Here is a 14,675-nt window from a genome sequence, read left to right on the forward strand (position 1 = left end):
ACACATACGCGCACGGACACATGCATGCATGAACATGTACACAATAGTGTATGGAAATAATAACAACAAAAATAAACCACTTAAATTCAAAGAAGTTCTCCAAACCGGATTCTAATTGTTCCTGCTTTGTTTAAGGCATAGCCCGCCAGGCGCTCTTCTGAGAAACGCTTTCGGAAAGTCCCAAAGCGTCAGATTTAAAACATCTTTCTGAAATACTTCTCTCTTATAGACCCGTGGTGCTTTAATGTACCAGGCCCCGAGCGACTGGCCCCCATAAGAGGCGTTAAACAAACACAGCCACCATTAAAGACAGGTTTGGTATGATCAGGTGTGGTACTGGGAATAATATTTACATTGAAAAAGAAAAAATGTGAAGCGACTCCCCTTCCCGAACAAAAAAACGAAACAAAACTTGATAGGGCTGGAAATAAACTACAAAATCATATACATACACATTATATGTGCATATATGATGCATATATACACACACATAATGATATACATATATATACTGTATTTATATATATATATTTACATTGGACGCACACACACACTGCCCTCTAGTCTGACGGTAACCACGGTAACACAGCTCATCGTAAACCATTCACTTTTTGCCCCACATTTTTCTGCAACCCTTTCTACTTTTCATCTCTCTCTCTCTCTCTCTCTCTCTCTCTCTCTCTCTCTCTCTCTCTCTCTCTCTCTCTCTCTCTCTCTCTCTCTCTCTCTCTCTCTCTCTCTCTCTCTCTCTCTCTCTCTCTCTCTCTCTCTCTCTCTCTCTCTCTCTCTCTCGGCCACTACTGAAATTGTGAGGGTGTTTTTAAGTGTGGTTTAAAAAAGAAAAAAAAAAAACACACAAAAGAGAAGTCAATTGGAAAAGGTGGAAAGAGTTTGTGGGCAGGAGCGCACAGGCTGAGAGGGGTGCTTCAGAGGGTGGAGAGGGGGGGGGGTTAAGTGGGACAACTAGACTTCACACAGTGTTCACCTCTGAGGGGTGTGGGTGGGGGTGTGGGGTGGGGGGGAGTCGGGATGGAGCGATTTACAGGCGAGGAAGAGAGAATGAATGTGTGTTTTTTTCTTTTTTTTCGGTCTCAGTTCCAGATTCGGAGGAAACTGTCCCAGGAGCCGGTGGCCACCGCCATGCCGTCGTCGGTCACGCCTAAACAGCTCACCCTGTTGTCGTGTCCGGCCAACACACCTGGGGGGGGACACACACACACACACACTTTAACGGTGATGCAGATCAACGGAGCTACGTAGGGGTCGTCGTTCCAACCGCCCCAAAAGAAAATCAAGAAATCGAGAGCATCGACCGTACCGAGATTCTCCCGTTTGTATTGTTTATTAAGCCTTTGAGACAGTCCTTTGGATTGGACATGCACACTAAGCTTGTAGATTGGCTTCCAATCTTAGAGAAATTAGCAAAAATTCACTCAACTAAACCAATAGGATACCGCAAAAATACCACAAAACATCAGTGAGGCTGATGACTCTCTCTCCCCCTACTCCTACTACTAAACCAACAGAATGCCTGACCTACATACTAGGATAACTCAAATTAAACCCAACCAAACTCTGACTCTCTCTCCCACCCTATTTCCATCTCCCGCCTTTTTCGGTTGATTTTCACACAAGACACAGACACAGAGACACACAGACACACAGACAGAGAGAGAAAGAGACAAGCGAGAAAGAGACACACACAGAGACAGCGACCCACACAGAGACACACACGGAGACGTCCACCGACCTGCGCGCTCCGCCTTCAGCGTGTCCCACACGTTGCAGTTGAAGTCGTCGTAGCCGGCGAGCAGCAGACGGCCGCTCTTGGAGAAGGCCACGGAGGTGATGCCGCAGATGATGTTGTCGTGGCTGTACATCATCAGCTCCTGGTCGGCGCGCAGGTCAAACAGCCGGCAGGTGGCGTCGTCCGAGCCCGTGCAGAAGGCGTTCCCGTTGGGGAAGAACTATGGGGGGAGGAAGGGGGCCAGTGATGAGGAGGAGGCTTTTGGTCAGGACCAATCAGATCAGATCAGTAAAAGGCACTACTCTGGGCTTTTAGAACTTGAATGCAAAGTATAACGGTTAGATATTAACCACCCTGGACCATATATATATATATATATATATATATATATATATATATATATATATATATATATCTTTTCTCTCAAATGTCCATGAGTACTCTTTTCCTTTGGATAACCTTATTAATTACCACATGCTTGCATAAAATCAGACCATTTTATGGTCCAATTCAGCTTCTCTTCACTCTCTCCAGTGATTTTTAATAACTGATTTCTGTAACTCCAATATTGATTAGGTGCTTTGCTCATTGTTAGCCAGACTCTTTGGACGAAGGCGTCCAATGAGGTGAAGCGTACCATCACAACACCATGGCTACCTTCCACCAGCCCTTAAACCCCCCCTGAACTCTGGGCTGACTCACGCAGACGGCGTTGATGTCCGACACGTGGCCGGTGAAGGACTGCCTGCACATGCCGTCCCGAACATCCCACAGCTTGGAGGACGCGTCGCACGCTCCCGACACGAAGGTCTTGAAGTCGGGGCTCAGGGACAGGCTCATCACGTCGCCCGTGTGGCCCGTGAAGGTGGTCGCCTGCTGGCCCGTCTCGATGTCCCACAATGCACTGCACAAGACATGGGAGGGAAAGATAAGGCCCAAGGGTCAGCAGAAAATAGAGACAGAGACAGAGACGGAGACAAAGACAGAGACAGAGATGGAGAGAGAGAGAGAGAGAGAGAGAGAGAGAGCCGGAGAGAGACAGAGACAGAGAGAGAGAGAGACGGAGAGAGACAGAGACAGAGAGAGAGACAGAGGGACAGAGAGAGACAGAGAGAGAGAGACAGACAGAGACAGAGAATGCAGGAGTTGGACTCACCAGGTGGTGTCTCCAGAGCTGGTCACAATCTGGTTGTCGTCCAGGAAACGGCAGCAGGACAGGTACCCTAGATGCAGAAAAGGGGGGAACGCATTGTCAGAGTAAGCCACAACTGCTCATGCCACGCTGGCCAGACGCCAACAGAAGTCCCCGTTGTATTGGTCAAGAACCAATTTAGTGTGGGTACACAAAAAATAAGAATGCCCGAAAAGTATATGCATCACGTTAGTAGGATTCTACCGTTTTCTCGGTAGGTTGTACAATATTTACGTCCCTAAAACAAAATTGTATGGAACCAACTTGCTATTGAATGTTGCCACTCTGCAATGACTACTACTTCTGCTAGATGGTGCTATTGAGCACACTGTCAGTTTCCATTTTGTCTCGCTCTGCGGCCGGTACAAAAACAAGAGAATATATCACATTCAGGTGCATGGAAGTCTAAAAGGAAGTGTGAAATACGCAGAGGGAAGGTGGGAGACACAGTGTCACGCAAACACCAGCTAGTGAGTTCGTGTTGTGTGTGAAGAAATACCAAATGAACTGCTTAGTCAAGAAAATAACTTCCTCAGTCAAGTCAGGTCAATTGAATTTGAATAGCCTTTAATGCTAAAGTTACAGTGGGCTTCAAAGGCCAACATTTAAATGAAGAGAAAAGCTCTTTATCAAACACTGCTATTCATTAAGGCAATATCATTTGTAAAATAACATATGATATATATTTGTTCAAAATCACAACATATATCATCTTGTGAAAACTCTTAGAAATAATATTACTAAAACTCAACAAAAAAATATGCTTCTCTGCACTCATGGTTATTCAAGATCAGCAATATACCATCCCATCCCCAGGGGGGGGTGAGGAGGGGGTGGGAGGGGTTACTAAGCAATACACTCAGAGTACTGTGAACACAATTTTCAAAAAAAGTTTCATTTAAATTATAAATAAAATATTAATAATTTAATAGCAAGGTCTCCTTCTGATTAACAATTAATACCTTATCTTCAATATCACAATCCAAACCACAGCCATTATGCCAAGGCATATGGAGAACGGATATTCAAGGTGTCAGGTCCATAGAAAAGACATGGCCAACTGGTTTTACGATTCACTCGTCACTCACGCCGATGAACAGAGCTAAGCAGGAAGTGCACAAGCAGGGTGAAGATCCAGAGATATTCTTTCATAAAATCTTCAGTTCTGATATCACTCTATAAACAGGGCGCAGGTAGACTTCGGCACTTTATTTCACTGTGAAAATCGAGCGAACCATGCCCCCCACCAAACGATACGGCCGCATTCGTTGATTGCTATCATCCAAAAGTAGGCCGGCAATATGGCACACGCCTAGCGTCAGTACCGGGCTATCTGCGAGCACTGCTGGCTGTCACGCTGCCAACCAATCCTAACCTTTAGTTTGAGCGAAGCCCCGCCTACCTGTGTGTCCAGGCAGCTCTCGGGTGACCCGCACGTTGCCCTCCCGGGTCTTCAGGCTGTAGATGGAGCAGATGTTGTCGAGCCCTCCGCACGCCACATAGTTTCCCGAGGGGGCGTAGGCGCACGTCATCACCCAGGAAGAACGCAGCGGGATGGCGTGCATCTGGGGGGGGGGGGGGGGGAGAGAGACAGAGAAAGACAGAGAGAGAGGGAGAGAATGACAGAGAGAGGAAGAGAATGATAGGGAGACAGAGAGACACAGAGAGAGAGAGAGAGACACACAGAAAGAGAGAAAGACAGACAGACAGAAAGGGAAAAAGAGCAAGTGAGAGAGCCAGAGAGGGAGGGAGAGGGGGAGAGAGAGATAAAGAGAGTTTTGAACTTGCTCCAGCTTTGACTGTATGCTTTGATTGTGGTCAGCCTGGCTTTGGATGAAAGCATTTGCTAAATGACAAAAGGTAAAGTAAGAGGCGTATTGGGGAGGCATGGGTGGGCGGGGGCTTTTTGATAACATAGTGCGTCACTAGTTCTGATTGCCCTTCAAGTTGAGATGATGTATTTGCTGATTCTGATTATGCAGACAACAATTCCCTTCCAAACCCTGTGGGCCACGGTACACAAGCCATGAAACCGTGGTTCTTACAATACAACACAAACAAGGGATTGATTAAACCCAGGGTTTGATAACCCCACCTTCTGCCATAGAGAGGGGGTTTGCCCTCCATGGACTCATAAGTATATTACTATTTAAGTTAACAGTGATCTCCTGAATACAAGTCTGGGCTCTCACCTTATTTGTTGTGTAGCTGTCCCAAATGATGAGCTTTCCATCCTGGGATGCACTTACCAGTAACCTAGATAGAATACAAAAAAAGAAGACGGTCTATTATTTATTATTTAGAACATTTCGGGAGGCAGTGGCAGAGCACTCACAGGCAGAATAATCCATGACCACATGCATCTACGGCATAAAGGGAAGCAATGGGAGTCAGGTGCCGGGGAAACCGCTCAGTGAACAAGGGGAGTGTTCGGGTGCCTAAAACCATATCATCGTTTGCTTTTTTCCTATCATGGGACGAGAGCTATAGCGCTATTTTTTTCTATTTTCTCGCCTCCTTCCCTCCCCCCTTCCTCCCGCCTTTGACTCTCACTTCCTCTCCTGGCGGGGACGCCTTTTCGTGCCACAGGCATCCAGGGGAGCTCCCACTTTGAATGTGCCAACCCATGCAATATTCATCAGGCCTGGTTATGCGACGAGCTCTCTGCAGTCCAAAGGGGGTCGGGGGGGGAGGGGAGGGGAGGCAGGGTGGGGCGAGGAAGCCATCCGAGAGGAAGGGGCAGGAAACGGATGAAATAAACAGCAGTGTAGCGCGCAACAATAAAAAGGGGTAGAGAAGAGAGCAGAGAAACAACAGCAACAACAACAGGAACTAAGACTTATAATAGAAAATGTGAACGGAAATAAAGACGGCCAAAAGAGAAACAGGGAGGCCCGGGAAAGGGGGGTATGTTTAACAAGGCTATGTTTAAAAAGGAGGTGACGGAGGTGTGTGTGTGTGACACTGTGTGTGTGTGCTTCAGGAGTGCAAAGCCACAAAGGGCAGGAGAGTAGCAGAAGATCTTCGATTTAAAAACTCCTCTGTCCCTTGTTCTACTCTCTCTCTGTCTGTCTATCTCTCTCTTCCGCCTCCCCCCTCCCCTCTCCTCCGATGGCTTGCGTGTTTCCATGTCCCCGGGGACAGGAAGTGAGTCTTACAGCGCTCCGCGTCCATCTGCAGCAGCCAGAGAGCTACGAGAGCGAGAGGGGAGCGTCTCCTGTGCTCAAATGTCAACCGCTGTATACAAAATAAACACAGGCTGTTTAGGGGCCTCCTGTGGGCCGGCCCTGGCACGTACGCACACACACGCACGCACACATGCACACATGCGCACACACACACACACACACTTTTGATGACAGATCAAGGATGCCTAATTAACCTATGCATAATCGCTGAAACACTGTATCATTAATCAGCAATTAAACCTCTGAAGGACTCCCTTTCCGACAACCTTGGTCTTTACAACTAGAAGCATTAGCTCATTCTTTTTGAAGGATCTAAGATTCACAATCGAACTGAAAAAATCCTGTTCTTTGGTGCAGACTAGAGATTGTGCACCCGTTGTCTAGTGCACTGCATGCTTTACTTAACCTCCCATGACGGACACGTTGATAGAAAATATGACATTTTTTATCAATTCTCAGTGCTTGCTGGGAACGTCCTCAGCAAAAGAAGCAGTTTGTAAGTACTCAGGCCACCAGTCCACCAGAGGGGCGCTTGGTTTAGACTCTAGGGATTTTTGAGCGGAAATGAACCACATAATGAACCAAATGATTCACCACGCTTTAAAAGACAACCTCCATCTGCAAGGCAGAAAGAGGGAGAATAAATTTCAGAACATTCCAAGGTGGACGTCAATCTTACAAACTGCCTCTTTCAGGAGAAGACCCCACAAACTAGGGTGACCGCCATTGTCTTTAGTGCAAACATCAGGACTGGGGTTGTTTGGTGTGTTTTGGAGAGGAGGGAAGGGGGGGGGGCGGGGGGCGGGGTGTTGTATTAGTGCCAGTGACAGAAATAGTAGTGGGAGTGGCAGAAGTACTAGTCCTAAAAGGTGGTATTAGTCATATTAGTAGGGTAACAATAGTAGTAGCGCAAAAAGGCCCCACACCTGGGGCTTCCGTCACTTTTCCCAAGCGAATTGCATCGGGAGACAGACAGATAGAGACAGGTGGACAGAGAGATACATAGTGATAGAAACAATAGATTACACAGAGGAAGGACCACGTCAAATGCACCTGCACGCACAACTCCATGATGTTAGCTGTTGTCCCACTGCAGTGAGCGTACAATTATCTGTATCGTCCAGAGTATATTCCTTGGCATTTAGTAGAGGCACAATCCTGTTCAGTGTTTAGTCTCATATTTGGGCTCACAACACCGTCACACTGAAGATGTGGATGTTAATGTCACATAAGTAAAGTACTTCGCTGTGGATCTCGCTTTCCTTCAATGTGATGGATATTGACATTAAAAAAATACTTTTTCTTATGTGCCCGATAGGTAATAGCTGTATATTCTTGTTGTACCTCCCCGACCCTACTACCTATACTGGGGAATGTCTTGTAAGGTCCAACAGGTAATTTAACTGACTACTATACTACGCTGGAGGTGATGGGGGCTCTGCCATCATTACCTCCCCAGTGCAACAGAGTGGCCTGATCTCCTGATTTTGAGTGGTTAGCATTAGCAGTGAACATTACCATTCGTCACTATGGTGGGTGTGTGTGTGTGTGTGTGTGTGTGGGTGAGGGAGGGGGGCTCCTACCTGGAGTCACTTCCCCAGTGCATTGCATAGATCTTAGCCAGGTGGCCCCTGAGCGTCCGACGGGTCCTCATCTGTATCCGGCCCACCGAGTCTAGACCAGCTGTGATCTGCCAAAAACACAGGAAGCCACGTCAGACTTTGGGTTCCACCCACACACACACACACACACACACACACACACACACACACACACACACACACACACACACACACACATACACACACACACACACACACACTAGGGTTGAGGGGTTAACACTAGGATGTTGCAGAGCTGCATGCCCTGAACCTCTATACTGCGTTGAACCACAAGTCGATAACACATTTTAATCTTCACAGCCTAAATGTATTGCATTCAAGCTAATAGTAAAACGTTTTGTAACTCAACACTCCCAGCTCGAGGTGGTTTTGTGCATCGATTGCTTTTCGTGGCGTCACTCTCCATAGACTTCTGGAGAGCCGTGTCTAGACCCTGTGTGCATGTGTGAGCCTGTCAATGCTAGAAGTCGAGGAGCTCTATCGGTTGACATTCACGGGACAGACAACACTTGCCCTGAGCAATGGGCTCTCGACAGCTGGCTGAAGCGAGTATGCTTAATTCTGGACCGATCCAAGGTCCAGAAGTTATCCTTTTGAAACCTGAGCTGAAAATCCTCACCTTTTGAAAGATATTCTTTGACCAGAACATGAAAACAAAACTTGTTCCAATCTTCAAAACAAACACTATACACTCCAGTATCCCCTTTTCTAGAATATAACAGGCGACAAACTCCTGAATTAATTTTGAAAAAAAACACAACACCAGTGGCTTACCTGTGACAATGTAGAGTCACTGCAGGCTTTCCTTGCATCCTGCAACAACAAAAAATGTAGTTTCAGTCAACAGTATCTGATGAACACGTACCCCCCACTGTAAGGCTTTAGTAACAATGTAAATACCAGACATCCGTTAAGAGAATACATGCACATTGCTTGATGTACAACACCTTCAACTTTAAAACTGAAAGTAGTGTCAAAATGAAAGTCACTCACTCAATCACAGAGTCAACTTCTCAGAAAAGCAATAACTAAGAAACCTTTAAGAACAAGAAGTTCTTTGGGAGCGTGGCATGACTATAATTCGATCCATGTCATTTACTGATTAATATGTGGAGCAGGGCGATTGAAAATCCAATTTGTCAGAGAAGGCCATGGTGTATTAGCCCATGGTAGCTTACGAGTCCTATTTTGAAAAGTTGAGACATGGTCTTCCATCTTCGCAAACATGTAGATGTATGTATGTCTAAACTGTAAACAAATGTAAATGTTAATAACAAAAATTATAAATAATAAAATAAAGCTTTCTCTATAACGCTAACATAATTGTGTAGTGCCTAAAGAATGTAAAATCGAATACGACTTCAGATCTAAATGTATGCGATTGCGAATCGGTGAGAGCATGCATGAATGTTACACCACAAACCCACACAGAATACTGAGGCACTATTGCACACCACACACCACACAATCAGAGCGAAAGCGAGAAAGTCAGGCAGAGAGAGAGAGAGAGAGAGAGCGAGAGAGAGAGAGCGAGAGCGAGAGCGAGAGCAAGAGCGAGAGAGCGAGAGAGAGAGAGAGACAGACAGACAGACACGTACCCGGATCTGATTGCGTAGTTGCTCGGCTTCCTGCCGTAACTGTTCCAGCTCGCTCATGTTGCCTCAGTGATGTGTTCAGGCGTCACTCTGCTAGGGAATTCTGGCTTGGCTCAGGAAGAAAAAGAACACACTCATACACACGCATACACACACATGCGCACACACACACTCTCGCACACACTTTTCTCACAACCAGCGCGCACTTATGCCAGCTGACACCTGTGAGAAAAAACGAGAGAAAAAAAGAAAAGTATTACAAACAGTGAAATACAGATATTGTGAAATAGAGAGGGGGGGCGGGGGGGAGAAAGAGAGGGAGTGAGCGAGAGAGAGAAAGATTGGCGATATGTTATTTTCATGAATTCTTTCAATTACAAACAGGTATCTGTGGGCTGGGGTGGATATGGGTGTGGACAAAGGGGAAAAACACCATGCTCTGTGTATAAATGAAGGTGTGTGTGTGTGTGTAATGTGTGAATGCGTATGTGACTCAATGTGCGGGTGTCAATGTGCATGCGGTCATGTGTGTGCATGTATATTTGGGGTCTGTCTACCCTGGGACCGGCCAGGGAATCGCAGAGGGTGGCATGGCTCTTCAAACGCCCCCGGTGGAGTTCAGAAGGCCATCTGAGCCCAGGCCTGACCTTTCCCTGCTCAGTCCTCCGCTTGTGTTACTGCATTGTGTCGTTAGCCCCGGCGCAGAACGCTGGACCTCCCACCAGCGCCAATACACACTTACTGTATAAGGCGATAGAAACGCTTTTGTTGGCTCCAGGCATATCCGTTGGTGCCGGGCGCGTGTTGACTCTGCGATTAATCTCAAACAATGTGCCACAAAGTGTTTTTTTATTTGTTGAGAGCCTTGACGTCAAATGTGAATGTGTTTGTGTTTAATTGAGCACTGTTTCAGATCAACCGTGTACATGGAAGTTTGGTCATGTGTGCAATGTGCATGTCGCCAGAATGTGGGTCACAGCGCACTTACACACTCCTCAGAAAGGTTTGGACTGTCGTAAGCACCCTCCCCCCCCCCTCGCTCATAATCTAGGCTGTTTTGTCGCCAGCTGTCCAGAAAGTCCAACCGGTATAGATTCATTCTTCAGTTTCACTTTCTATAATTCAACAGAATAGGTTCAGTGAACTCCGTCTCCTCCACACGAAATTGTAACGGGGAACATTTGGAAGCTTTGTTTATTCAAACACTATAACCTGTACCATGGGGCTCCCAGTATAACCTGCACTACCATTGGAGGTACAAACAACAAATATGTGAGGTAAAATCCCATCAGCAAAGAAAAAACACTGCACTCATCTCCTCAATCAAGTAATATTCCTTCAGAGGCAACCTCCATGTTAAGGAAGCCAGGCAAAAAACGAAATGCTTCATACGAGGCATATATGTAATATATAACGATAAGTGGAGCGAGGATGCTCTCTACCGCCCTGATATGTCATCAAGGCCAAGGTGGACTTGCGTCTTAACGAGCGTTACAACGCCCGCTTAGTCTGCCTTGGTGACATCATTACCCCCTCGCCCCACACCCATCCCCCCTGGAATGACGCAAGCCCTTCTGAGGAGACTGCATCAGCAGCACCGTGACGCTAGCGGGCCGCCGGAAGCCCGGCCCTCGGGCCCACGGTAAGGCTGCGTCCCACGGCGGGGGGCAACCGACCGGCGTGCGCCAGTAAAACAAACCTGGCATGACCCCCCTTTTTTCTTCGGTTAGATACGAGCGATCAATACTCGGCCCGAGGGCTTGTGTGATGAAATGCGGATTGTACAAACATTAAAGATGACGGGAGAGGGAAAAAAAACGCAGATTGTGGGCTGATCAAGATTGACGTTAACATGTGAGCCTTTTCAAAAAGGTGACTAAAGAAATACGAATTTCGACAGACTGACATTTGCTAATTTTCTCACCCTTAAAGTAAGAGGGTGCAATCTTGAGGCACTCACATTAGGGGCAATGTACATCTGTGTGGGTGCGTGTGTGCTAGTTCCTGCTCTCTAGCTGAACAGAAACAGCCACTGAGGTAGCCAGCCTCCGATCCAACCACCCAGCCATGGTCCGAACCATCCACCCAGAGCCATGGAGGCTGAAGGCATGGCACAGGGACAGGGGTGACAAAGGCGGAGCTGTGTGTGATGGGAGCTTCCCATTGTCCAGTGTGTGCTATCCGGCTACAGTAGCTAGCTCTGCTTGGCACCAGGCATGCCGCCATGGAACCAAGCCTGACCACGGTGGCTCCGCCGCTCTGCTTCCAATGACATTTCACCAGGCAGCCAACGTAACTTTGTATATGTAATTGGCTCTGGGGCTTATCTTTTTGGTTTGTTTAAATCCCCAAACTCTCAAGTGCATCTCTGTGATTCTGATTTGCATTGTTGCCATTTTAAACCCTTCTCCTGATTGATTGACAATGTTGACACTCTGAATTCACACCGATTAAATATTTTAACTTGTGTGTTTGCTGTAGGACAGAGTTATCCATAGCAATGTCCTAACGATTTCAATGTACACCAAGCTATACTGCACATTTGCAAATAAAACACTTACTAGTCCCATTCACATGCTGTCGCTTCTCAATGGCTTATAAATGGGTCCATGTTACAGTGTATACATAATGTGTAATGTATAATTGCATGAACACACATGAAGCAAGACTTGGGCTGACAACAAACAGGCTTGCTTAGAAATAAAATGTTCCAGGGAATAACAACCTCAAAAACATTTATACACTCAGTCAATATTATTAGTAACTGTACTGAGTCCATTCAATTTAGAAAACATAATAGAATGAAATAATCCGGAGATAGGAGCAGAAGAACAGACAATACCTCGTGAAATGTATTTGCATAATGCATACCCTTTAATTTTGGCTGGAATCATGCTTTTGTCAACTGAACCCAACTCCTAACACTTAGCCTGAGTGGTGTATCAGAATGTAAACCCAGTCTATGGTGTATCCATCAACAGAGCTTAACGTGGCTGAACAATATTAACTTAAATAAAACAGTTAAAAAAGCTCATTCATCTTAACGATTGATCACTGATGGTGTTGTACAATGCATAATCGAAGAACTCTGGATGTGGGTTTGATTTTTGGGGAGCTGACTTGTTTGTGTGTGTGTGGGGGGGTGGAGGGCGGGGTCCAGAGATTGCAATATGCTATGGACCAAGTTAAGTTGATTGTGTGCTGTAGTCACGACTCCTTATCTGATGAGAGGAAGGTGACTTCCTCTCATCTGGGCAAGCATGCCGTGCATGGGTGGTTCTCCCAGGTGTCGACATGTCCAGGAAGGGCCACAATACTCCAAACATCCATGGAATGGGGAGAAATATGTAGTGGTAGGTGTAGTGCTACCTAACAACACATGATAGGTGATGGCTTTTTACCCATGGCACCCATCCAACATTCGTAAAATTCTTCCAATGCCAAAAGAGAGCTTGAGTAATTGCCATTACGGTAAGTAAGGGCTGTCAGCTAAACCAGAAATACAGTGAATGGCGATTGCGTTATTTACAGTGCTATTCATGTTATTCTGTTATATGTAATGGTCATTTGTAATGTAACGTAGTTATAATTAAATGTTAGGCCTTTCTGTTGGATGCAAAGCCACAGGTGGTTTCGGGACAACTTTCCTGAATTGTGAACGTTAAATAGCGTTAAGGTCTTGCACTCCCGACGCAATGCACAGCCGTATCAGTTAGAGCACATTCAGGAAATGATCGTTCGGATAAGTTTGGCAAATAATTGGACGTATCCCGGGTTAAAAAAAAAATGTATATGGAAAAAAATGTCTCAATCAATGGGCGTTACAGAAAATGCCAACCAGTTACCGCTAAAAAAGGAAGGCGGAATGTAGCGTATAACAAAATGCAACAATAATGCTATTGTAACTAAATACTTACAACATATAATGGTTTCCTCAATACAATTAAACATAAACGATACTTAACCTCGCCAATTGTTACGATAATGTTGGCTCTAGAAAGGTATTTGACAGTCAAGTCTTCACAAGGCCGCTCTGCGTAAACGTTTTAATTTACAACAGTGGAAGACGAGCTAAGAAAACAGGACGGTGGCGTCTAACACAGCAATTGGGATAATCAACCTTGTAAAAAGGTGACGATTTATTCGGAGACTGATATTCTTCGTTCTCAAGCCACAACGTAAGGAACATAACGTTAGCATTTGATAAGCAGGAAATAAAGCCCCGAAATGTCCCGACCGCTACAGCCCGCTCGAGCTCACTTCTTACCTGAATCACGCTCACGCGCTCCGTCGTTCCGATCCCTTTATCGAACCGCTTCTCAGATGTTCATAATGGCGCAGTTTTTAATACGAGATATAGCGATAGCTGAAATATCTAGCGCAATAACAGACCTGTATCTGTCGCTCACACAACTCAAGGAAGAATTGACCAGAAAACAATTTCACCAAGCAATCTAATCACCACACCCATGAAAATGGGAACATGGCAACAGCCTACGACGAAGGGGTGCGTTGAGGAAAAAAATGCTTGAGTTTTATCTTAATCTTAATGCGTTTTTTCATATGACTTTGCCATTTAAGACGAAAGAAAATAATTCTGCTCAAATCACTTTAATTTTGGATTTTTTTTGTGTTGCGTAGCAGAATCAACTTTAACAAATTTGGTCGTGTCACCTAAGCGAAAGTGGTATTGCCTGGCAGCCCCCTCTACAGAGAGAAAAGGAACAGAATGGGATACAGGAAACAAACGGATAATCTATGTATCCCCGTGGAATCCCCCACGTAGTAGAAATTGGAATAATCTTCACCCGTGTTTTTTAACACTTAAATCTCAATTGTTAATAATAATTGTAAAATGCATTTTCCCTCACATTCGCGCGCATTATTTAGGCTAATCTAATAGGAGTGATTATCCTATAAGAGTGATATGTGTGGTGTAACAGGCTTATAAATGTTTAAAAAATCCCCCCCCCCCAAAGATATTACACTGACTCCAATTTGTCATCTATGTTGACTAACAAGTACCCTATAGGTTAAAAGGGTAATATAGGTTGGTTAATAGGTAATATAGGTTGGATAGCCAGTATTAAATCTAGTTGGCCTATTATCCATTATGACAGACTAAATGTTTAATGGTGGCCTATGAAAGGCAGAGGGATTAGCTTCCCCATATCTCTGCATGAGCCATAATCAATGAATGATGAAAGTTATTCAGACCTCGTGTCGCTTTCAAATGGCATGGGGTCAGATTAGGGATAATTAAATTCACACACAGCAGTAGTTAAATCTCTGTAATCTCATTCCGTCTAAATGTATCATGAGGATTAGGAT

The 14,675-nt window shown here is 45.5% G+C and overlaps 1 protein-coding gene across 1 annotated transcript; it reads right to left on the bottom strand.

Annotated features, from left to right (window-relative positions):
• Window positions 1-334: 334 nt before the first annotated feature.
• Window positions 335-13,800, bottom strand: LOC307078022 (guanine nucleotide-binding protein subunit beta-4). Its single transcript, XM_079739574.1, has 10 exons — window positions 13,612-13,800; window positions 9,348-9,566; window positions 8,524-8,562; window positions 7,711-7,817; window positions 5,132-5,195; window positions 4,342-4,504; window positions 2,904-2,970; window positions 2,450-2,651; window positions 1,751-1,967; window positions 335-1,198 (listed from the first exon to the last, which is right to left on the bottom strand). Exons 2-10 carry the CDS (start codon window positions 9,402-9,404, stop codon window positions 1,092-1,094), a joined length of 1,023 nt encoding a protein of 340 aa, XP_079595700.1. The 5' UTR covers window positions 9,405-9,566; window positions 13,612-13,800; the 3' UTR covers window positions 335-1,091.
• Window positions 13,801-14,675: the final 875 nt, after the last annotated feature.

The sequence above is a fragment of the Pollachius pollachius genome (assembly GCF_949987615.1).
Source record: "Pollachius pollachius genome assembly, chromosome: 7".
In the NCBI taxonomy this organism is placed as follows: domain Eukaryota; kingdom Metazoa; phylum Chordata; class Actinopteri; order Gadiformes; family Gadidae; genus Pollachius; species Pollachius pollachius.

Bases quoted from the DNA above. Each gene is read 5' to 3' on its own strand.
- LOC307078022 (XM_079739574.1), bottom strand. From the start codon at position 9,404: ATGAGCGAGCTGGAACAGTTACGGCAGGAAGCCGAGCAACTACGCAAT. The intron at 7,818-8,523 runs GTAAGCCACTGG...TGTTTTTGGCAG, and splicing joins GTGACTCTACATTGTCACAG to ATCACAGCTGGTCTAGACTC. The intron at 1,199-1,750 runs GTCGGTGGACGT...GTCCCCCCCCAG, and splicing joins GCTGAAGGCGGAGCGCGCAG to GTGTGTTGGCCGGACACGAC.